General features: G+C 43.1%; 1 protein-coding gene across 1 annotated transcript in view; it reads left to right on the forward strand.

Moving 5' to 3' along the window:
• PTDSS2 (phosphatidylserine synthase 2) overlaps positions 1-19,188 on the forward strand; it is a 73,120-nt gene that overhangs the window by 23,981 nt on the left and 29,951 nt on the right. The window contains exons 3-4 of the mRNA XM_024213311.2: positions 9,536-9,618; positions 17,750-17,817. Of these exons, the coding sequence (XP_024069079.1) occupies positions 9,536-9,618; positions 17,750-17,817 (151 nt within the window). The remainder of the gene's footprint in view (positions 1-9,535; positions 9,619-17,749; positions 17,818-19,188) is intronic.

Here is a 19,188-nt window from a genome sequence, read left to right on the forward strand (position 1 = left end):
CGCGGTCGCCTAACTGCAGGGAAGGATTTCTTTTCAGCCACAGGCAAACAGCCCAGTAGGAACGGCCACCTCTGTCCCCTTAATTAAATTCCCGTATTTCAACCAGGTTACCATGAGCGATATCACTCTCCTGAGGATTACACAGCAAGATAAAGAACGGATGTTGCTTGAAACACCAGCAAACACCGGGACCATACGCTGCCAGGCTTTGTCAGGCAATGATACCAGATTACTTGCTGCAAGCATGGTGCGGTCAAGTGTCCTACCATGGAGGACGGAATAAGGCTGCACTGCCCAGAAACCTTGTGGCAAGGCTTTTGGAGTACCTCCAGGAGAGCTTCATGGAGATGTCCCTGGAGGATTTCCACTCCATCCCCAGACACGTTAACAGACTTTTCCAGTAGCTGTACTGGCCGCGAATGCATCCCAAGTCCTCAGGGCAAAATAATCATTAAAATACCTTGCTTTTAAAACAAGTTTTATATTTTAAAAGGTAAACTCACCTGAGGTCCCTTCCATGGGGTCGTTGTTTTGGATACTGGCTTGGGAGGGTTCGGAGGGTACTTCACTCAGGCTGAGAAAAAGCTCCTGGCTGTGGGGGAGAACGGAGTGCTGGGTGCTCTCCGCAAGCTCGTCCTCCTCCTCCTCCTCGTCCGCAGAATCCTCAGGTGTAGCTGAGATTACCCCCGCCTCAGATTCCACGACCATAGGTGGGGTAGTCGTGGCGGCCCCCCCTAGAATTGCATTTAGCTCAGCGTAGAAGCGGCATGTCCGCGGCTCTGACCCGGAGCGACCGTTTGCCTCCTTTGTTTTTTGATAGGCTTGTCTGAGCTCCTTCACTTTCACGCGGCACTGATCTGAGTCCCTATTGTGGCCTCTCTCCATCATGCCCTTGGAGATTTTTTCAAAAGTTTTGGCATTTCGTCTCTTTGAACGAAGTTCTGCTAGCACTGAATCCTTTCCCCATATAGCAATCAGATCCAGTACCTCCCGAACGGTCCATGCTGGTGCTCTTTTTCGATTATCAGCCTGCATTGTTACCTGTGCTGATGAGCTATCTGTGGTCACCTGTGCTCTCCACGCTGGGCAAACAGGAAATGCAATTCAAATGTTCGCGGGGCTTTTCCTGTTTACCTGGCCAGTGCATCCGAGGTCAGATTGCTGTCCAGAGCGGTCAGTGGTGCACTGTGGGATAGCTCCCGGAGGCCAATAACATCGAATTGCGGCCACACTACCCCTAATTCGAATTGACAAAATCAATTTTGGCGCTACTCCGCTCGTCGGGGTGGAGTACAGAAATCGATTTTAAGCGCCCTTTATTTCGAACTAAATGGCTCCATTGTGTGGATGGGTGAAGGGTTAATTCGAATTAATGCTGCTAAATCCGAATTAAAGTCGTAGTGTAGACCAGGCCTGAATGACTAGCCATTGATAAGTGGGTACAGGGCTATTTACCTCAACATAACTGGCTCAAACTTAGACCAGGACAATAATGGCCAAGATTAGTTATTTTCTGATGACTCTTTAGAGGGCCAGCATCACAAACACCATCACAACTGGCAGTCCATTAGGTAGATTCTGAAAAGGGATTGAGCCTAAATGAATATAGTTTCTGAACTACTTTTAGCCCTCCAGAATAGTCAGCTTTGAGCCAGTGTGATAAGCTGTTGCAGAGAGCTTGTACTTGTCTTTTGACCCAAAAGCAGACATGAATCTTCAAGGCTGTCAATCTGGCACCTCCCAACAGCATTGCTTTTTCTCAAGTTAAGAGAAGTAAGGAAAGAATCTTATGTTCTTAAAAGTACTTTTGAGGCCTGCTTTTGGACAAGTGCTGTTTAAACTTTACAAATGTACCTCTATCCTGACCTGCAAATCACTTCCTAGTTTGGTTCTAAGCCCATTGAGCACCATATCATATTGTTCCATGTGCTGATAAGTTTCTTATCTTAATGCACAAATGAAAACTAACTGTGATGAATACTCCAAATTTAACTCACAAGTTATCTTAGTCCTCATATTTATTTTAACAAGTTTTCAGAAAATAGTGGCTGCTAAGCTAACACTATCTACTACCTGTAGTAAATTAGACTTATGCCTTTGATTTAAAGGTGTATAAATATTAAGTAGAAAAGTTCTCAACCATCTTGTTCATACACATAGTTTTTCTATAGCTTAGCGGAGGAATGAATCTGCAGATATTTTAGTAAGTTCTGAGTTCAGACCTGAATAGTCTTTATGCTTCAGATATAATGGGAGCTGAAGCTCTAGGAGAGATTGAGAGGCAGAGCCATGAAGTTTAGGCTCAACTTGCTTACAGCCAGATTTGTTGTTGTCCTTAAGGGACTCACTGTGAAACTATAACTCCAAGAACTGTATGCTTTATTGCCTGGCAAGATAGCATTGCTGTCCAGACTGGAACAACTGTATCAGTAGATGCTAGGAACCTTCAGGCTGTCGCATTCTGGGTAAGACTAGTCACTCAGGCCACACTCACTCATGTGGTGGCAGAAATAGCTGATGGAATGAATAAGTTGCACTACAAAAGCTCATTCAAGATCTCAAACAAGTAAATGTGAACCCTAGAGGTGGACATATTATTTTTTATGCTTGACTCTGCTGAAGGTACTTAACAGTACATGTGTGCCCCAGGAGTAGGGTTGCTATCAGTCCCTTATTACAAGGGTCGGCCCTTATTTTTTCATCTCTGTACAAGATCGTGAGTTGCTGAGTGCTGCAAAAAGGAGCAAGAAATGCCCCTGGTAAATGTAGGTGAGTACTGCTGCTTATTATTTATTTATTTTATCGATATTTAATAATATTGTGGGGCGGGGGTGCTAAGAAAACAGTCCCTTATCTTTTAAATACAGCGTTGGGCACCCTACCCAGGAGTTCTGCTGGGACATCTTGAACGCCATCTCTGCGCTGTCTGTTCCGTGACTTAGAACACAAATGAGAAACTTTGCAGTACCTGCAGCAGTGACTTCCAGAATCTGGACACTATTAGTGGAGGTGAAGTTAGACTGCAACCTTCAGTTTATGTTGCAGTTTCCTTCTTTCAAACATGTGCAGCCATCAGCACAATGGAACTCTGTCATCCATAAAGGGAAAATGCTTGTGAAGGAATCTTTGTTGCGAAGATAATAATGAAGAGAATGGCTGCTAGTAGGCCTAAGCCCAACACAGCTAAAATCCTAATGTCTAGTGCTCTGTTCAGGCAGTGTTACTATTGTGATCAGTATAATAGTTCTGTGGTGTTGTTTTTTTAAAAAGGGAACAAAAACAAAACAAGCAGCCAAAAGAGCTCTTTGCTGGGACTGAAATTTTATCTAGTGCATTCTCTTCACATCACTTTGTGCTGGTTAGCAACCCTGCTCCTGTGGGAGGAGCTGAGACCGGAAATAGAGGTTGGGCTATAAATCACTTGCATTTTTGGTGATTGCTATTGTGTTTGTTGAAATTGTGATCAGAATACAACCAGTAAATGAGTGAGCACAGCAGGTCAGCACAGTTTTCCACCAGCTGGTAAGACATTTTGCCATCCACAACTACTGAGGGCATATAGCAATCATAACACAACAATCAGAGCACATAATCATCCTACAGGTGTACTTTGTCTGCTGGCAATTGAACACCAGTTTCTGCTGTGGAACACTTAAGGATCAGTAAAGAAAAAAGATCTTCTAGGCTATTAAACATTTCATGGGTAAAGATAGCTTTATAAACAATCACTGTTCATTAGACTTCCTGCAGAGAGCTATGGTGTTATAATCTGATATCATACATGCTATCACACATTACATCTCAAATGTTGGGAATTTTCAAGTGTTATCTTGCTAACCAAAGGACTGTGTTGAAATTTCTTGTCAGTGATGAGGGACACTTTATTCATGTAAGTCCTGCAGCAGATTAATCTCACTTGACAAGTGTTGCACTTTGAGTGCCTAATGAGGGAGTTGAGACAGGACAGGTATCTCTTTAGAGAAGAATGATTTGAGTTTTGCCATGAGACACATCTTGGTACAGTTCCAAAGCTTGCAGTTCTAAGACAGACTTTTGGCATATGGAAGTTGCGTGACTTATATATTAGAACCCATGAGAACTATCCATGTCCATTTTTGCCTTTATATAAACACCATTCATTCATTCATAGCGGGGAGGGATAGCTCAGTGGTTTGAGCATTGGCCTGCTAAACCCAGGCCAATGGGTTCAATCCTTGAGGCGGCCACTTAGGGATCGGGGGCAAAAATCTGTCTGGGGATTGGTCCTGCTTTGAGCAGGGGGTTGGACTAGATGATCTCCTGAGGTCCCTTCCAACCTTGATATTCTATGATTCAGACTGGAAGCTGAAAAGGTGACTCTCTAACAAATTACCACATAAGTTTCTCATGATGAGGGCAGAGTTCCTCTTGGTCCTTTTTGACTTTATATTAGCCTCTTTCCCTGCTCCCCTCCCCAGAAAAAAATCCTGCTGTTATGAATGCTATTGCAGGTCCACCCATTGTAGCAACTGTGGGTGTGCTAGAACAAGCAAGGTTGCAGATAGCCCCTAATATTTTAACTACTCTTTTTTCTAACTCTACTCACAGTGGGTGCTTAAAATGCTAGCGTCAACCAGTGCCTTGTCATGCCATCATTGCTATCACCAGAGGAGCTGCACTTATGTTGCCAACAAGGGAAACTTTTCCTGAAAAGAGCGTAATGCAGACAAGGTCTTACTGACATTACACCTGGGGGAGTTCTGCGCCACTGTGTGCAGGCAGAATTCATGTCACCTGCAGATTTCTTTGCTTCCGTGCAGAAAAATGACTTTCTGACAGGGAAGCAAAGGGAACTCACAAGAGCGGTCATATGCCTCTCCCCAGCAGTGCAGGTGCTTGGTTTTGGGTGCCCGGAGCAGCCAGCAGAGAGGTAAATCGCTGCGAGGGTGGGCTGGGTATTCCCCGACCGATGCCGGGTCAGACCCACCCTTGTACACCCAACCCCAGTGCATCTGCCCCCCCCCAACACTCCCCCGCTGTGCCTCGCATCCAGAACCTGACCCTCACCCTGCCAAGCCTTATCCCCCGCCCCCCCGCCGAGCCCCACTCCCCCCACCTCAGGGCTGGGGACGTTTCTGCCAGTGGGTCCTAACCTGTGCCAGGCTCAGCGGCTAGTTCCGGCTGGGCTGGGGGTGGGGAGGAGGAGCGCATTTCTCTTGCATGGAGTGGCCAGGGCCAGGTCACCCCCAGAAACCTCCCCCAGCTCTTCATGCCTCCCTTCCCCCCCGCTTCTTGCCCCCATTGATCTTCAGCATGCATGGGAAAGGTCACTATACTGGGAGCTGCTCCTCTCTATGTCCAACACCTGTGCACCTGAACGTCCCCGCTCCCTTCACTCGGCCCTCCCCACTGAGCCCCACCCCATGCATCCAGACCCCCCCACACACCAAGCCCCTGCACCCAGACTCCTCCCATTAAGCCCCCTGCACTCAAACTCCCATCCTGATGAGCCCCACTCTCTATGCACCTGGACCACCCTGACGCCCCCATGCCTGAACCCCCATCCCACTGAGCCCCAACCAGCTGCATCTGGACCCTCATCCCACCAAGCCCCACTCCCTCAGCACCCTGAACCCCCTGCCAAGCCCCCTCACACACACACCCCTGCTGAGCCTCAACCACCTTCACCAGGACCTCTCTAAAGAGTCCCACTGCCTCTGCACCTGAAACCCACCAACAAGCCCATGTGCATCCAGATCCCCCACCTCACCTGGACCCCCGACTGAGCTTCCTTCACCCAGATTGTCCCACACACACCCCTCTCAGCTGACACCTGGATTCCCCCACACTAAGTCCCCCCACACTTGGATCCTGCCTGGCTGAGCCTGCCTGTCCAACCTGTCCAAGAAAATAGATACATTAGCCATGCCTCTCAAAGCCAACTATGGGACTGAGGCCTGGTCTACACTAACCCCCCAAGTCGAACTAAGGTACGCAACTTCAGCTACGTGAATAATGTAGCTGAAGTCGACATACCTTAGTTCGAACTTACCGCGGTTCAGACGCGGTCCACACGTGGCAGGCAGGCTCCCCGTCGACTCCGCGGTACTCCTCTCGCCGAGCTGGAGTACCGCAGTGGACGGCGAGCACTTCCTGGTTCGACTTATCGCGTCCAGACCAGACGCGATAAGTCGAACCCAGAACTTTGATCGAACTAGCGGCTGGGTGTAGACCAGCCCTGAGTGTGCAACAGACCTTCTAAGGCCAGTAAAGCCCTTTGTTCATTCCAGGATAAGCCAGAAGGACACCATACAGATGGGTGAAACCTTGGGATATCCATTAAGGTTTCAGGCTGCCTCATTAGGACACTGCATGATGGAAACTGAAAAATAAATGTGACATTGGGAAGAATGATGGTGGTTTTGCCACATAAATGTTTTTGGAAAAATGCTGGTGTTGCATAACTTTCTTCTAGCTAATTAAAAATAGAAGGGAATTATCAAAAATTCAACATACTTCATTAATTTCCAGCTGATATTACTGTTAGATTTTTTTAGTATAGATGTAAATGTGTATAACTGCAGGTTCCCTTGGAGATTGATCCAGGATAATATGACATGATGAAAACCTAAGATGGTGCCTTGGAGCTCTTAGCTCAGGGCTAAGCAAAATGATGATAAATTTAAGAAATTTGTATTGGAACATAATACAAAAAGTGTAGAGCGATCATTTTAGATGTAAATATAGGCACAGTTATGAATGTACATGCCAGCTTCATAATTTCAAATGCCGGGGGGGGGCGCAAATCAAATACACAGAGAATGTAATTAGATTCTTTGAAAATAGCTATAAATTGTAATTGCTTTCTTCACCTTTTGGAAAGCTTGGTGGAACCTACCTGCTGTGTCAACCGTTTCATTTATTAGCTAATTTTAGTGTGCAACCCTAATATATACTTGTTGTGTCAACGCAGTTATCAACACCTTGAAGACTGTCAATTAATCCTGCTAAAACTTGGTTGTCATTATTAGTTTTTGATGGTAAAACTTCCATCCTTAGCCATTTAAACACATTACCTTTTTTGAAAAAAAAACAAAAAACATTAAGACACTACTTGCTAGTAGTCAACCTGAATTCTTGGGCCCCAGCTACACTTCCGAAGGAGCCATGATTGAAAAATATTTTATTACTGAAAAACAGTCAAATATGGCAGCCTTATGCATACTAACCTTTTAAACTGTATTAGTACATTATTTATGTAGTTTTCATATAGAGTTCCATCATGTGTGGACAGGGTGCTGACAGGTAACCAAATGCCTGAATATAGAAGTAGGGTCAACCTCAAGTAATTCCCCATCTCCCACAAACAAAACCAGCCTGTTTGTAGGCTTTATTTTGGGAAAAGCCAGAGTCACAACTTTGACTACATTTATGAACTATCCTGTTGAAGAAATGTTTTAAGGTACTTATTTTGTAATGTGGAACTTTCAGTAATTCTTGAGCAAAATCACAAACTGGCAATTATATTAGTTGTTATAATGTATCAAAGTTGTGCTAAAAGTCCAAATGCACAATAAGTCCTTTTCTAAAATGTCTTCCTTTTCAACTTGTGCTGAAGCTTACAATTCTAGTACTCTTACCAGTGCTGCTTCAGCCCAAATTGGAACCCTGCCTACGCAAATATTCCATCCTTAGTTCATGTGATAGCAATTGATTAGTAAGCCTGAACCTGCCCACAGCTACTTCTGTTTTCAAAAGCTGTCTGAACTCAGTAACAAGTCATGTGCTAAGAGTATTTAAAGTACTTTCACCAGGTCTTGATTATGTTTTCTGTGATGGCATTAAACTGTTTCCTGCCATTTACTTTAAAGTAGTTAAACTTTCAATACCCATTGTATCTGTTGCTGATTTTATTGTTCAGCACCGAGACATATTCCTAGGTAGATAGACCTAAGGTGACAAGCCAATAAATAACTACATCTAATTTTTTTCTCAAAAAAGCTAGTTCTCTAATAACTTCAGATAAATATACCATCTGTGCATGATGGTAACTCTTGAGGATACTGGCATTCTAGTACAAAACTGGCAGATCTCTAGCTCTTAAGGTAGTTTTTTGTTTTGTTTTTTTGTTTTAGCCATTCAGGGCAACAGGTGAAGAGGGAGAAGGTGCCATTTTTCCATAGTTTCAAGGAGAACAACATTTTAAGTTAAGGCTGCTACATGAGGTGAAACTTACACAAGTTGCACTCAAAGAATATTAAATATACAAGAATTGAAAGTTTGGGAATAAGTTAAAGTTCTATAGATTCCAGTATCTTGAAGTTGTAACAGATTTGCAGGTCTTCAAATAAATGTAGTGAAAGTTTCACAAACAGCCTTACCTCAGACCCTTGTCCATGCCCATGAGTCTCTTGATGTTCAGAGATCTGAGCATGCTGATCCATCTATTACAAGGATGGTAGCTCAGACAGGGAGTTTGATGTTATAGTAGACATTCATTCTTTTTAATTAAAAAAGCAGGCTACATTTAATTTACATTGTAGAAGAAATATATTAAGAAGCATGGATAGGCAAGAATACAAGCATTACAAAAGGTTACACGAGAGTCTCAATTTCACCATTTAGTGAATCTTCACATCCTTTTTTTCAAAGCACAAGCAACCTTAAATCTGGCAATTCCTAACTTTCGAAGCATTTGCAACCTAAAGAATGTCCTTTTAATATTTTCTGCATGCAGTTCCCTAGTTTTTTTTTTAAAAACAAATTCTGTTCTTTACAACTGTAACAATCTCCCATCATAAATAATCAGCAGAGTTTGAAACTGAACAATTCACATTGAAGCACAAATGTCTATCACTTGAGCTACAAGACTAACACTAGCTGGTAGCAGGAGAAAGCTGGTATCTGGGAGGTGGGATTGGGGCACTAGGACCAGATGCCAGGTCTATGGGGTAGTCAGGGGAAGCCTGGCCTGGTTCTCTTCTCCAACCCCCAGTGTGGCTGCTCCAGCAGTTTCCTGGTGTTCCCATGCAGTGTCTGTTGCTGATTTGGAAGCTGAATGGACATGATCTTGGAATATTCATGTTCAGTTATTTTGGCTAACGTATTCCTAGGCAACACAAGTGAGAAAGGAAATGATTATTTTCAACCATTTATAGCTCAGCAACACCTGAATGAAATTTAATGGGACAAAGAAAACAATTCTCTAGCCCAAGGACTTTCTCCCTGCTGAATTTCAAAGACCTTCTGTAAACTATGGAGGTTTTAAGAGCTTTTCAGAAAAGGTCATGAATCTTTTATAATGGAAAGTATTATGCAGTGTTAGGAAACCTAAATATATGGGTTAGTACCAGTTTCCCCTATAACAAAAACTGCAAAAGATGAAACATGCTTCTCACTGGAAATTATAACTGATCTGGAGAAATTACACTAGTACAAAGAGACAAGATGTTCTAGACTTTTAAGAATTTAAACAGATTCTTTTTGTCATGATTTTCTTTATTGGAGTGGGTTGGTGAATCAAATATATATTGAGTAGTTTGTTCTTTATTTTCAGAGGTATTGTTGCCAGTATTTTAGTTTTCTTATGTTTTGGAGTCACTCAAGCTAAAGATGGACCATTTTCAAGACCACATCCAGGTAATTTAAATAATTTAACTTTTTCCAAGTGTCTAATAAATTGCTAACTCTGTAGAAGTAATTTTACCATTTCATAAATAGCCTCTACGTTTTTATGATTGGATGTAAATGTTAGCATTCATAACTTTGTTTTATGGCATACTTCCTTTATATGCAATGTAAATTCATTAACATTATGATGCAACTACCGAGTAATCTTAATCCCACATCTTCTGCCTTATACTGCAACAGGTATTTCCAAGACTACTTCCCCTATTTATCCTTTGGACACTTAAAAGGAATTTGAGATCCTTGCCAGATGGCAGCCCTAAACATTCCCTCTTTCTGTTTTCTGAAAACAACCGCCTAAAAAAGGGGAATATCAATTACTCTAAACAGCATGCATAATATGTACTATCTGTTTTTTAAAATCAGCTAATTGCATGGGATTTACCCAGCTGTCCCTGGTCTGCATTTCACATTGCTAGCAAAAAGGCTCACATGGTCCCCAGTTTGGAGAAGGTAGTCAAATCATCCCTTAAACCTCAGCTCCACTTTACCTATAAAATTCCATTTTGGTATGTAACTGGACTGTGCTTCTGCTTCTGCTCCTTCATTGACACAGATGTAAACAACTCACTTGGTTATGGAACTGTTGTTACAAGTAATCTGAAAAATTACAAGAGGGCCTTTATTTTACTTTGTGTGTGAGATTTCTGCCCCATTGATGAAGTTTGTGCTGTAGGACTTCAGGGAGTCTTTATAAAACAGCAACATAAAACTTCTGTGGAAGTAATCAAACTTCTTGCTGCTGATTCTTTTTCCTTTTTCCTGGCTATTTTTACATTTTGGTAATGATAGTTTATAAGAATGGGGACAGTTATATAGACTTGCATATTCAACTTGAGAGCATAGGCCCCAAGTTATGCGTACACTTAAAGAAAACTGTAACTGAAGCATTTCTCATTATTTCATCCGAACCTTTCATGCTGGGAATCCTGTTTTTCCTAGAGAATGGTAGGCAAGTTAAAAAGAATCCTTGGAGAGAGAAAGTTGAAGGTTGTCTTTCTGCAAGGAGATAATTGAAGAAATACAGCAGTGAACTTGAACTGTTTTAAGTTTAAAACCCCACTTTCTGGGCAGCCTACTGCATGGCAATTCTTTATTTTTTTTTATTCTGTTTTTGAAAGATCTTGTTGCCTTTAAGGACTTCAGAGATGTTCTTGGAGATATGCTCCATACAGTTTTCAGCTCTATAGCATCTAGAAATGTCTTCTACCTTTTATAAACTATAGACCAGGGGTCGGCAACCTTTCAGAAGTGGTGTGCCGAGTCTTCATTTATTCGCTCTAATTTAAGGTTTCGCGTGCCAGTAATACATTTTAATGTTTTTAGAAGGTCTCTTTCTATAAGTCTATACTATATAACTAAACTATTGTTGTATGTAAAGTAAATAAGGTTTTTAAAATGTTTAAGAAGCTTCATTTAAAATTAAATTAAAATGCAGAGCCCCCCAGACCAGTGGCCAGGACCTGGGCAGTGTGAGTGCCACTGAAAATCAGCTCGCGTGCCGCAGGTTGCCTACCCCTGCTATAGACTGTTGAAAACAGGAGAGTTCTACTGAAGCCTGTAGTTTTGATTCTGGTGAAAGATGTATGAAACGGGGGCTAAGGAAACTTCTATGTGAATTTCATCATTTGAACAATTGTCATATTAATATTCAGACTAATTGTTCAACAGCCCAGGGAGCACACACTCAAAGTCAAGATAAGGCCTGAATAGGCTAATTTACACAGATTATGCCCTGCATATCACAAAGAAGCTTTTATGCTCTCAGCTAGAGCTAGTTTTACTAGAGCTTTTACTAGTTTTATAGTATTGTAACCTGAATGTGTTAACATCTTAGTCGCATTAAATATTTACACCCATATCTGGATTTCAAAAGTAGGCTGCTTCCTGATGTGCTTAGAGGAGATAAAAAGGACCATTTTTATGAATGAATGAGTGGTTATCTTGTTCTAGGCTAGTTCCCCAGCATAGTGTGTACTCTAGGGCCTGCTGGAGGCAACTGGGTGTTCCTTTAGGAGGAGAGTGTGTTAGCCTCCAGCCTTCTCGTGGATGGGGAGGCTCTTGCAGGCATGGAGGTGCATGGTGTTGCAGTCCTCCATGGGAGATCTTTGTAACTAGAGAGTATGCACTGGGAGATGTGGAAGAGTAAGTGTATTGGTGGGGTGCTAATAAGGAAATGAGTCTTCAGTGACCCCCACTTCATGATTCTCTTATCCCTGGAGAAGTGTCTCATTATCCCAAAAGAGCCACAGCATGGCTTGCTGGTATATACCACTTCCTTTATAGGTTTTGTTTTAAATCTTGCTAATAACAGATTTGGGAGAAATAATCTATCTTGTAGCCCAATGTCTCATCAATGAAGCTCTTCAGTATTCTGTTTGCAGTGGTGTTGTAGCTGTGTCAGTCCCAGGATATTAGAGAGACAAGGTGGGTGAGGTAATATATTTTATTGGAGCAACTTCTGTTGGTGAGAGTGACAAGCTTTTGAGCTCCACAGCGCTCTACTTCAGGTCTGGGAAAGGTAGATAGCTGTGACACTCTTTCCTTTGTTAACCTTTCCTCATCGGTCTGGTTTTCTAAACCTTTTATCACTTTTGTTGCTCTCTTCTGGACTCTCTCTCTACTTTATCCAGATGTTTCTTAAAGTGCCCAGAACGGGACACAGTACTTACACAGCTGAGGCCTCACCAGTGCTGAGTAGAGCAGAACAGTTACTTTCCATGTCTTACATATGACACTCCTGTTAATGCAGGAAAGGCTAACATTCTGGGGTGCAACTGCATCACATTGTTCACTCATGTTCAATTTGTGATCCACTATAACCGCCAAATCCTTTTCAGCAGTACTACCGCCTAGCCAGTTAGTCCCCACTTAGTAGCTGTGCATTTGATTTGTCCTTCCTAAACATAGTACTTTGCACTTGTCTTTACTGAATTTCATCTTGTTGATTTTCAGACCAATTCTTCAATTTGTCAAGGTCATTTTTAATTCTAATCCTGTCTTCCAAAGTGGGTAGCATTTCCCGGTGCCATCAGTACATTTTATAAGCATACCCTGCCCTCCTTTATCCAAGTCATTAATGAAAATATTGAATAGCACTGGACCCAGGACAGAGCCCTGCAGGATCTCACTAGATGTGTCCTCCCAGTTTGACAGTGAACCGTTGATAACTACTGAGTATGGGCTTTGAGTTTAGTTGTATACCGATCTTATAAAGATCTGTGTAGCTGTAATTGGTATGGTGAGGACTTGAAGCAGACACTCCTTAAGGAAAACCATACTTAGAAATCAGAGTCCAGACATTTCTCACTTTCTGGTTTGGGCATGAGGGATTTATGCTGCTCTTCACAGGGTACGTATATTAACTGAAGGAAAAAAGAGGTAGGAGGATTCCTTTTTAATACTTCACAAATCTGTCAAATAGCTTAAAAACAGCAATCTGACTGGTTCTACTAGCATCTCCCTCCCCTAGACTCCCCATTTAGCAAAATCCAAATCTAGCTTCTGACAAAGCATTGACCCCATATTGGGTGAGGTGGTATTTATAGTCTAGATGCTTGAGGCAAAAAGCCTTGGTGCTTGGAATAAAACTTGCAGTTGGTATCTTTCAATCTGAGATTCTTCTAACTTGGAAGCATTTGAAGGCATTAATTGACGGGAGCCAACTCTTGAGCCCTCTCAAAAACTATCCCGGAATTGATCTTGCTTACTAATGCCCAGAAACAAAAATTTGATAGATATCTGATATTCTATTTCTTTCCCAAGGACTATCAAGCTTGGTAATGTCAGACTGGTGAGGGGACACCGACAGTTGTTGAAGGGGAACTAGCAATAGTAAGCTAGAACAAAGCAACTTGCACTGTACAAATTACATTGTACGTTAGTGTTTTTCCTTGAGGGAAGATGCTCTAATAAGGTTGTTCTCATAGTGCTGCATGACTGAGAAAAAGGGCAACATGAGTAATTTTGGACAAATCCTGTGATGATTATTAAAATGCTAGTTGGGTAATCTGTATGCACTACCTCTGTGGTGTGCTTTTCTCTTAGCTGGTTATTCCAAGAACATATTTTCTCTCTCAATTAGTAAACTTGCAAATAAAACTACCGAAGTTAATCTTCAGTCTGAGTTTGGAAGTTACAAAGTAGAAGCTCTGAACTCCCAGTTATCCATGTCAGAACTGCAGTTTGTCCCCAACATGCAAAGTAGGCCATCCTGATAAGATTTATTTGGCAGTTTTGCTGAAAATGATCACAGCCTCTCACATCTGAAGCTATTTTTAAGATGGTGTTAGGAGCAGTCTGTTAGAAAAGAAACTTTTTTAGCCCTGTGATAGGTTTTCTTTGCTCAATTCAGTCTTAAAAAACAACACACAAAGCAGCCATTTATTCGGCAAGGAAATACTGTCAAGGTTGGTAGGGCTAATATTTGATATTTTTTCCTTATTGATTTGCAGAGTGCATGTAATCCTGTTTAAAGTAATAGTGTGTGTTCTTCTGAAAATCCAATCATTGTCCAGTGAAGCACTGATGAGCAACTCTGACACAAATACACACATTTTGTATAAAAGTTCCTCCTGGTTTCCTTTTTCCATAGGGTTTTTAATGTCTGATTTGTAATATTAGAATTGTTTACCTGTCTTCGCTAGAACTAAGGACTAACCATGAAAAAAACTAGTGGAAGTTGAGGAAATGATCTCCCAGACATGCAACAGCTAATTCTCTCTCCACTTGACCATTTGAATGCTGATTCTCTTGTAGAGAGTCCTGTTTTCCCAGAACCAGTCAGGCCAAATATCCAGGTGTAGCCCTGGAAAGGCAGGGTTCTTGAGAGAGCTATCAAGAAAATCTCCCAGGAATGATTACTGATTGGAGGATCTGGGTGTTATCCGATCCCAAATTAAAAGTTCTTTCAACTGCTCACCATTATGTAAACCAGTGGACATGGTTGGATGAGTTGGTCACATACTACTTGGAGCTTACCCTGAGGTGTTTATCTCCTCTAATGGATGCTTTGTCATAGAGGTGGGCTGAGCCAAAACTCTGGATCACAGTTCACAGCATGGAACAATCTAATGGCCCTAATCCAAGCTCTTGACATACGGGAGAGTTCACATACAGATTGCAAGCTCCCAAGTGTTTAGGTTCAAGGTGTCTGGCTCTGCCCGTTAGAGGGAGTTGACATTCTGATCCAGGGTTTTGATTTTATTATTTATTTGTATTGCAACGGCACCTAGGAGCCCTAATCACAGACCAGGATCCCATTGTGCTAGGCGCTGTACAAATGTAATAAAAACTGTCTGGGGCCCCAATCTCTTTGTGCCCCATTTCTGTCTCCTAAATTTCACTTGTGTAGATGTTGAGAAAAGAAGAGGGATGAATTAGGATAGGATCCAGGTCCTGAGAGGTGGCCCAGGGCACCCACAAAGGTTGGATCCATGGGAGGCAGAAGGACCTATTGCTGGAGTGTTAAGGACTTGAAGTCGGAGGTGGGATTGGCAGAGCAGGGAGCCAAAAACGCCAAAGATACTCTTTTTATTTGTGTACTTTTTTGCTTGGATAGGACTCCAACCTCATACTGGTTGTGGGAAGGTGACTGTTGGTGGAGGGGATACAAGTGGGGTGGAATACAAAGGAACAGTTGTGACCAGGTGCCTAGAAAGGACCACACTGAGAGTTCCACACTCAGGGCAGACTTCATCCCAAAACCTAGTGATTTATTCAATAATTAGATTTACCAAACTAGTAACAAGCTTCTGTAACACCACATTGGTTAACAAGGAGCCAAACGCAGTCCCCTTTAGGCATTCCAGTACTTTGTTCCCTTCCATACAAACTGGTCTAATATAGTGAGAGGTTACTGAAAACCCAATTCACCGTATATGAGGTTCTACCAATCCCAAAGAATCAGACACTTACCCCCAGGTCAATATATATTTCAGATCTTACCCAAATATCATGCTGTCAGCCAATCCTTAGTAAACTAACTAAGAATTTATTAAGAAAAGAATGGAGTATAAATGGTTAAATCATATATTTACAAATGATTGCAAAGTCCTTAGATCAGCTTTGTAGCAGTGATGGAATAATCTGCTAGCTTGTAAAAACTCTCTCTGGTAATGTCCAAAGATTAGAAGATCCTCAGTCCGTTGTTCAAAATGCCCCTTTTAGTTGTAAATCCATAGCCCAGAGAATTGGAGCAGAAATGAGGCAAAACGGAGATGACTCAGGTTTCTTTTATATCCTCTGCCATGTGCATGGAAAGTTACTGTCCCAAACAATGCCCATAGACTCCGTGTATGGAAAGTTACTGACAAAGATGGAGTCAGGGATCACGTGTCCACATCACATGCCCTTACATGTTTTGCTGAATCACAGGGGTGGCCATTGGCTCCTTGCTGTCTGAAGCCTCCTCAGGAAGAGCTATGTGAAGAGTTGATTCTTAATGGCCCATCAAGCTTGAATAGTTCATTCACAATGGGCTGGCAAGAGTAGTTGTAAACTACCTTGAAGAACAAACCCATTTGAAATGCAAATACATAGCCAATATTCATAACTTCAGATAGAGCGATGATACATGGATTTAACCAGGTTAAAGAACGAGGAGTACTTGTGGCACCTTAGAGACTAACAAATTTATTTGGCCATAAGCTTTCGTGGGCTAAAACCCACTTCATCAGATGCATGGAGTGGAAAATACAGTAGGAAGATAGATATATACAATACACACACACACACACACACACACACACACACACACACACACACACACACACACACACACACAGAACATGAAAAAATGGGTGTTGCCAGATTGTAACCTTTCCATTGACACCTTACATGATATGTTTTGTATAACAGTGGTAGCAACAATGATACAAATCAACACCTTCAATCATACAGCATCACAACAGTATTTTATAAAAACGTGTTGTTTGAGGTTAAGACCTCATTCTTCAAACAGGTTAGCTAACTTCCAATAGTTTGCATTGTCTCTATAGATCTTGTCGTGTAGTTACTGTTAAACCCTTTGCTTTTTTTCTCAACCTCTTTGTAATACCGTTTTAATAGTAAACTTTGAAAAATGCCATCTGCTCACCTTTAAGAAAATGTAGCATTCCACACAGAGGAAGATAGGCTTCTAAAAATGAAAGCAGCAATATTGCTTAGTGATCTTAAAGAATTGGGACTGCAATGGAATGGCAATTTTTTGTGTCCAAAAAGAGGTCTGCCAAGGTGTACTAGGCATAGGATAAAAAGTAAAGCTGAAGAGTCAGGTAACATCAGGAAGTGGAGGAGGAGATGGGATTAGTTCAGTAAGCAACAGATTTGCTTTAAGGAGTCATTATAAAGTGTGGTGGGGAACTTGAGAAATCTTTCACAGGGAAAGTCCTGCAAGAGAGATGTAATTCAGCTTTTTTTGCCTTATCTCTGAAACATGCACGTTAAAAGTTTGCTGAATTCTGATGCATTCTTGTGGACCCCTATGAAAAGATGTAGAAGAGCATTATCTTGCATATCAATGGCTCTGGGAGATTAATAGGAATCACACAAGTTCTGCAAGTGGATTGATTTAATGGGCTGTTTGAATGTTGCCTGAATAGACGTGCACCATTTGGGAAGCTTATTGGTAGAGCTCCTTACTTCACTGTTGTGCATTAGTGTTTCCTAAGGCCAGGTCTACACTACCGCGCTAGTTCGGCGGATGGGGATCGAAGTTCCGGGTTCGATTTATCGCGTCTGGTCTGGACGCGATAAATTGAACCAGGAAGTGCTCGCCGTCGACTGCGGTACTCCAGCTCAACGAGAGGAGAACCGCGGAGTCGACGGGGAGCCTGCCTGCCGCGTGTGGACTGCGTCTGAACCGCGGTAAGTTCGAAGTAAGGTATGTCGAATTCAGCTACGTTATTCACGTAGCTGAATTTGCGTACCTTACTTCGACTTGGGGGATAAGTGTAGACCAAGCCTTAGTGGAGGAGCAGAAGGGTGCTCTGTGTGAAATTGTTTTCTCATCATACTACTGATAAACGAATTGCCAAATGATATTTTGCCAGAAGCCTTGCTAACATCCTGTTTGTTTCTGTAGCTTACTGGAGGTTTTGGCTGTGTGTCAGCGTTGTGTATGAGCTCTTCCTCATCTTTATACTTTTCCAGGTAAGGAACTTAAGAATTGACTCTTAATAACAACTGGGGTCTTGCTCTGAATATGAAAGTTCTTTGGTGGTATGGAGGAAAGGTGGTAAAACTACTTAAATATACCCCTTTCCCGTTTCTCCATAGCATGTAGTTCAAACCCTAGGCTAGTTTAAAGCTTCATCAAGATGCTGTTTCCTTTAGCCAGAGATCCTATTGGGACCCAGGAAGTGGGCGGGCAAAGCCCGCCCACTGCTAAAGGATCTCCCCCCCAGCCTAAGGGGGGATCCACAGGACCTGGAGACCAAAAAATTACAGGGGACAACTAATAAAAGAACAGGGACAGGAGTGAGGTCAAAGGGTCAAACGAAGTGAACCAGACGGGGACACCGAGCAGAGAACCCCGGACAGCGCCCACTACTCCTCGAAGGCGTCAAGGGAGCCAGTGGACGCCGCCCAGAGGAACTCTGCCCGGATACGTGAACGAACGGAGGACCTGAAATAGGCCCCACAGTCACAGGAGACTCCATCGGCCAACCTCCTCACTCTGGTTTTATAGATGGCCAGTTTCGCTAGGGCCAAGAGAAGGTTGACCAGGAGGTCCCGTGACTTTGTGGGGCGACGGATAGAGAATGCATAAATAAAAAGGTGAGGAGAAAAGTGCAACCAAAATCTTAACAAAATATCCGCGAGGAGCCGGAATAGGGGCTGCAGCCTGGCGGACTCCAGATAAACATGTGCCAGGGTCTCCCTCACGCCGCAGAAGGGGAAGGTGTCTGGGATGGGGTAAACTGCGCCAAGTACACGCCTGTGCTCACGGCTCCGTGAAGGAGCCGCCAACTGATGTCCCTGGTGGGTTTCGGGATCAGAGTAGAATAAAGGCTGGCCCACCGGGGCTCCTCATTCTCCAGAGGCGGCAGAAGGTCCCGCCACTTCGTATCTGGGCGGGACGCGAGGGTGAGGACATGAAGAACATGGAGCATGAGCGTGTATAGATGTTTCCTTGGCGCGGTCCAGAACAGAACCGGCTGCAGTTCGTGGAGCCGGCTCATGGCGAAGGGACCCGGTGGGGGCGGGGGAGCGGTTGGGTCCACAGGGCAGGGGCCCGATGAAAAAGTCTGGAGGACTCGGAGTGGAAGGTGGGCGGGGCATGCCCTCTCACAGGACCCGGTCGAGATAGTCCCGAGCAGCGGGCGGTAAAGCGGCCCTCGCCTCCTGAAGTACGCTCCGGGGAGTACGAGGTCTGGAGAGCCCCATGCACTGAGCGAGCGTCAGGGGATCCTTTAGCCAGAGATGGTGGGGTGGCTGCATCAGATGACTGGGAGATGGTACTTTTGGGGTATGTCTATACTGCATACTAAATCAAGGTGTTTCCAAGCCCTTGCTTGAGCA

Source organism: Terrapene carolina, unplaced genomic scaffold (assembly GCF_002925995.2).
Source record: "Terrapene carolina triunguis isolate 2854851 unplaced genomic scaffold, T_m_triunguis-2.0 Scaffold261, whole genome shotgun sequence".
NCBI classification, from domain to species: Eukaryota; Metazoa; Chordata; order Testudines; family Emydidae; genus Terrapene; species Terrapene triunguis.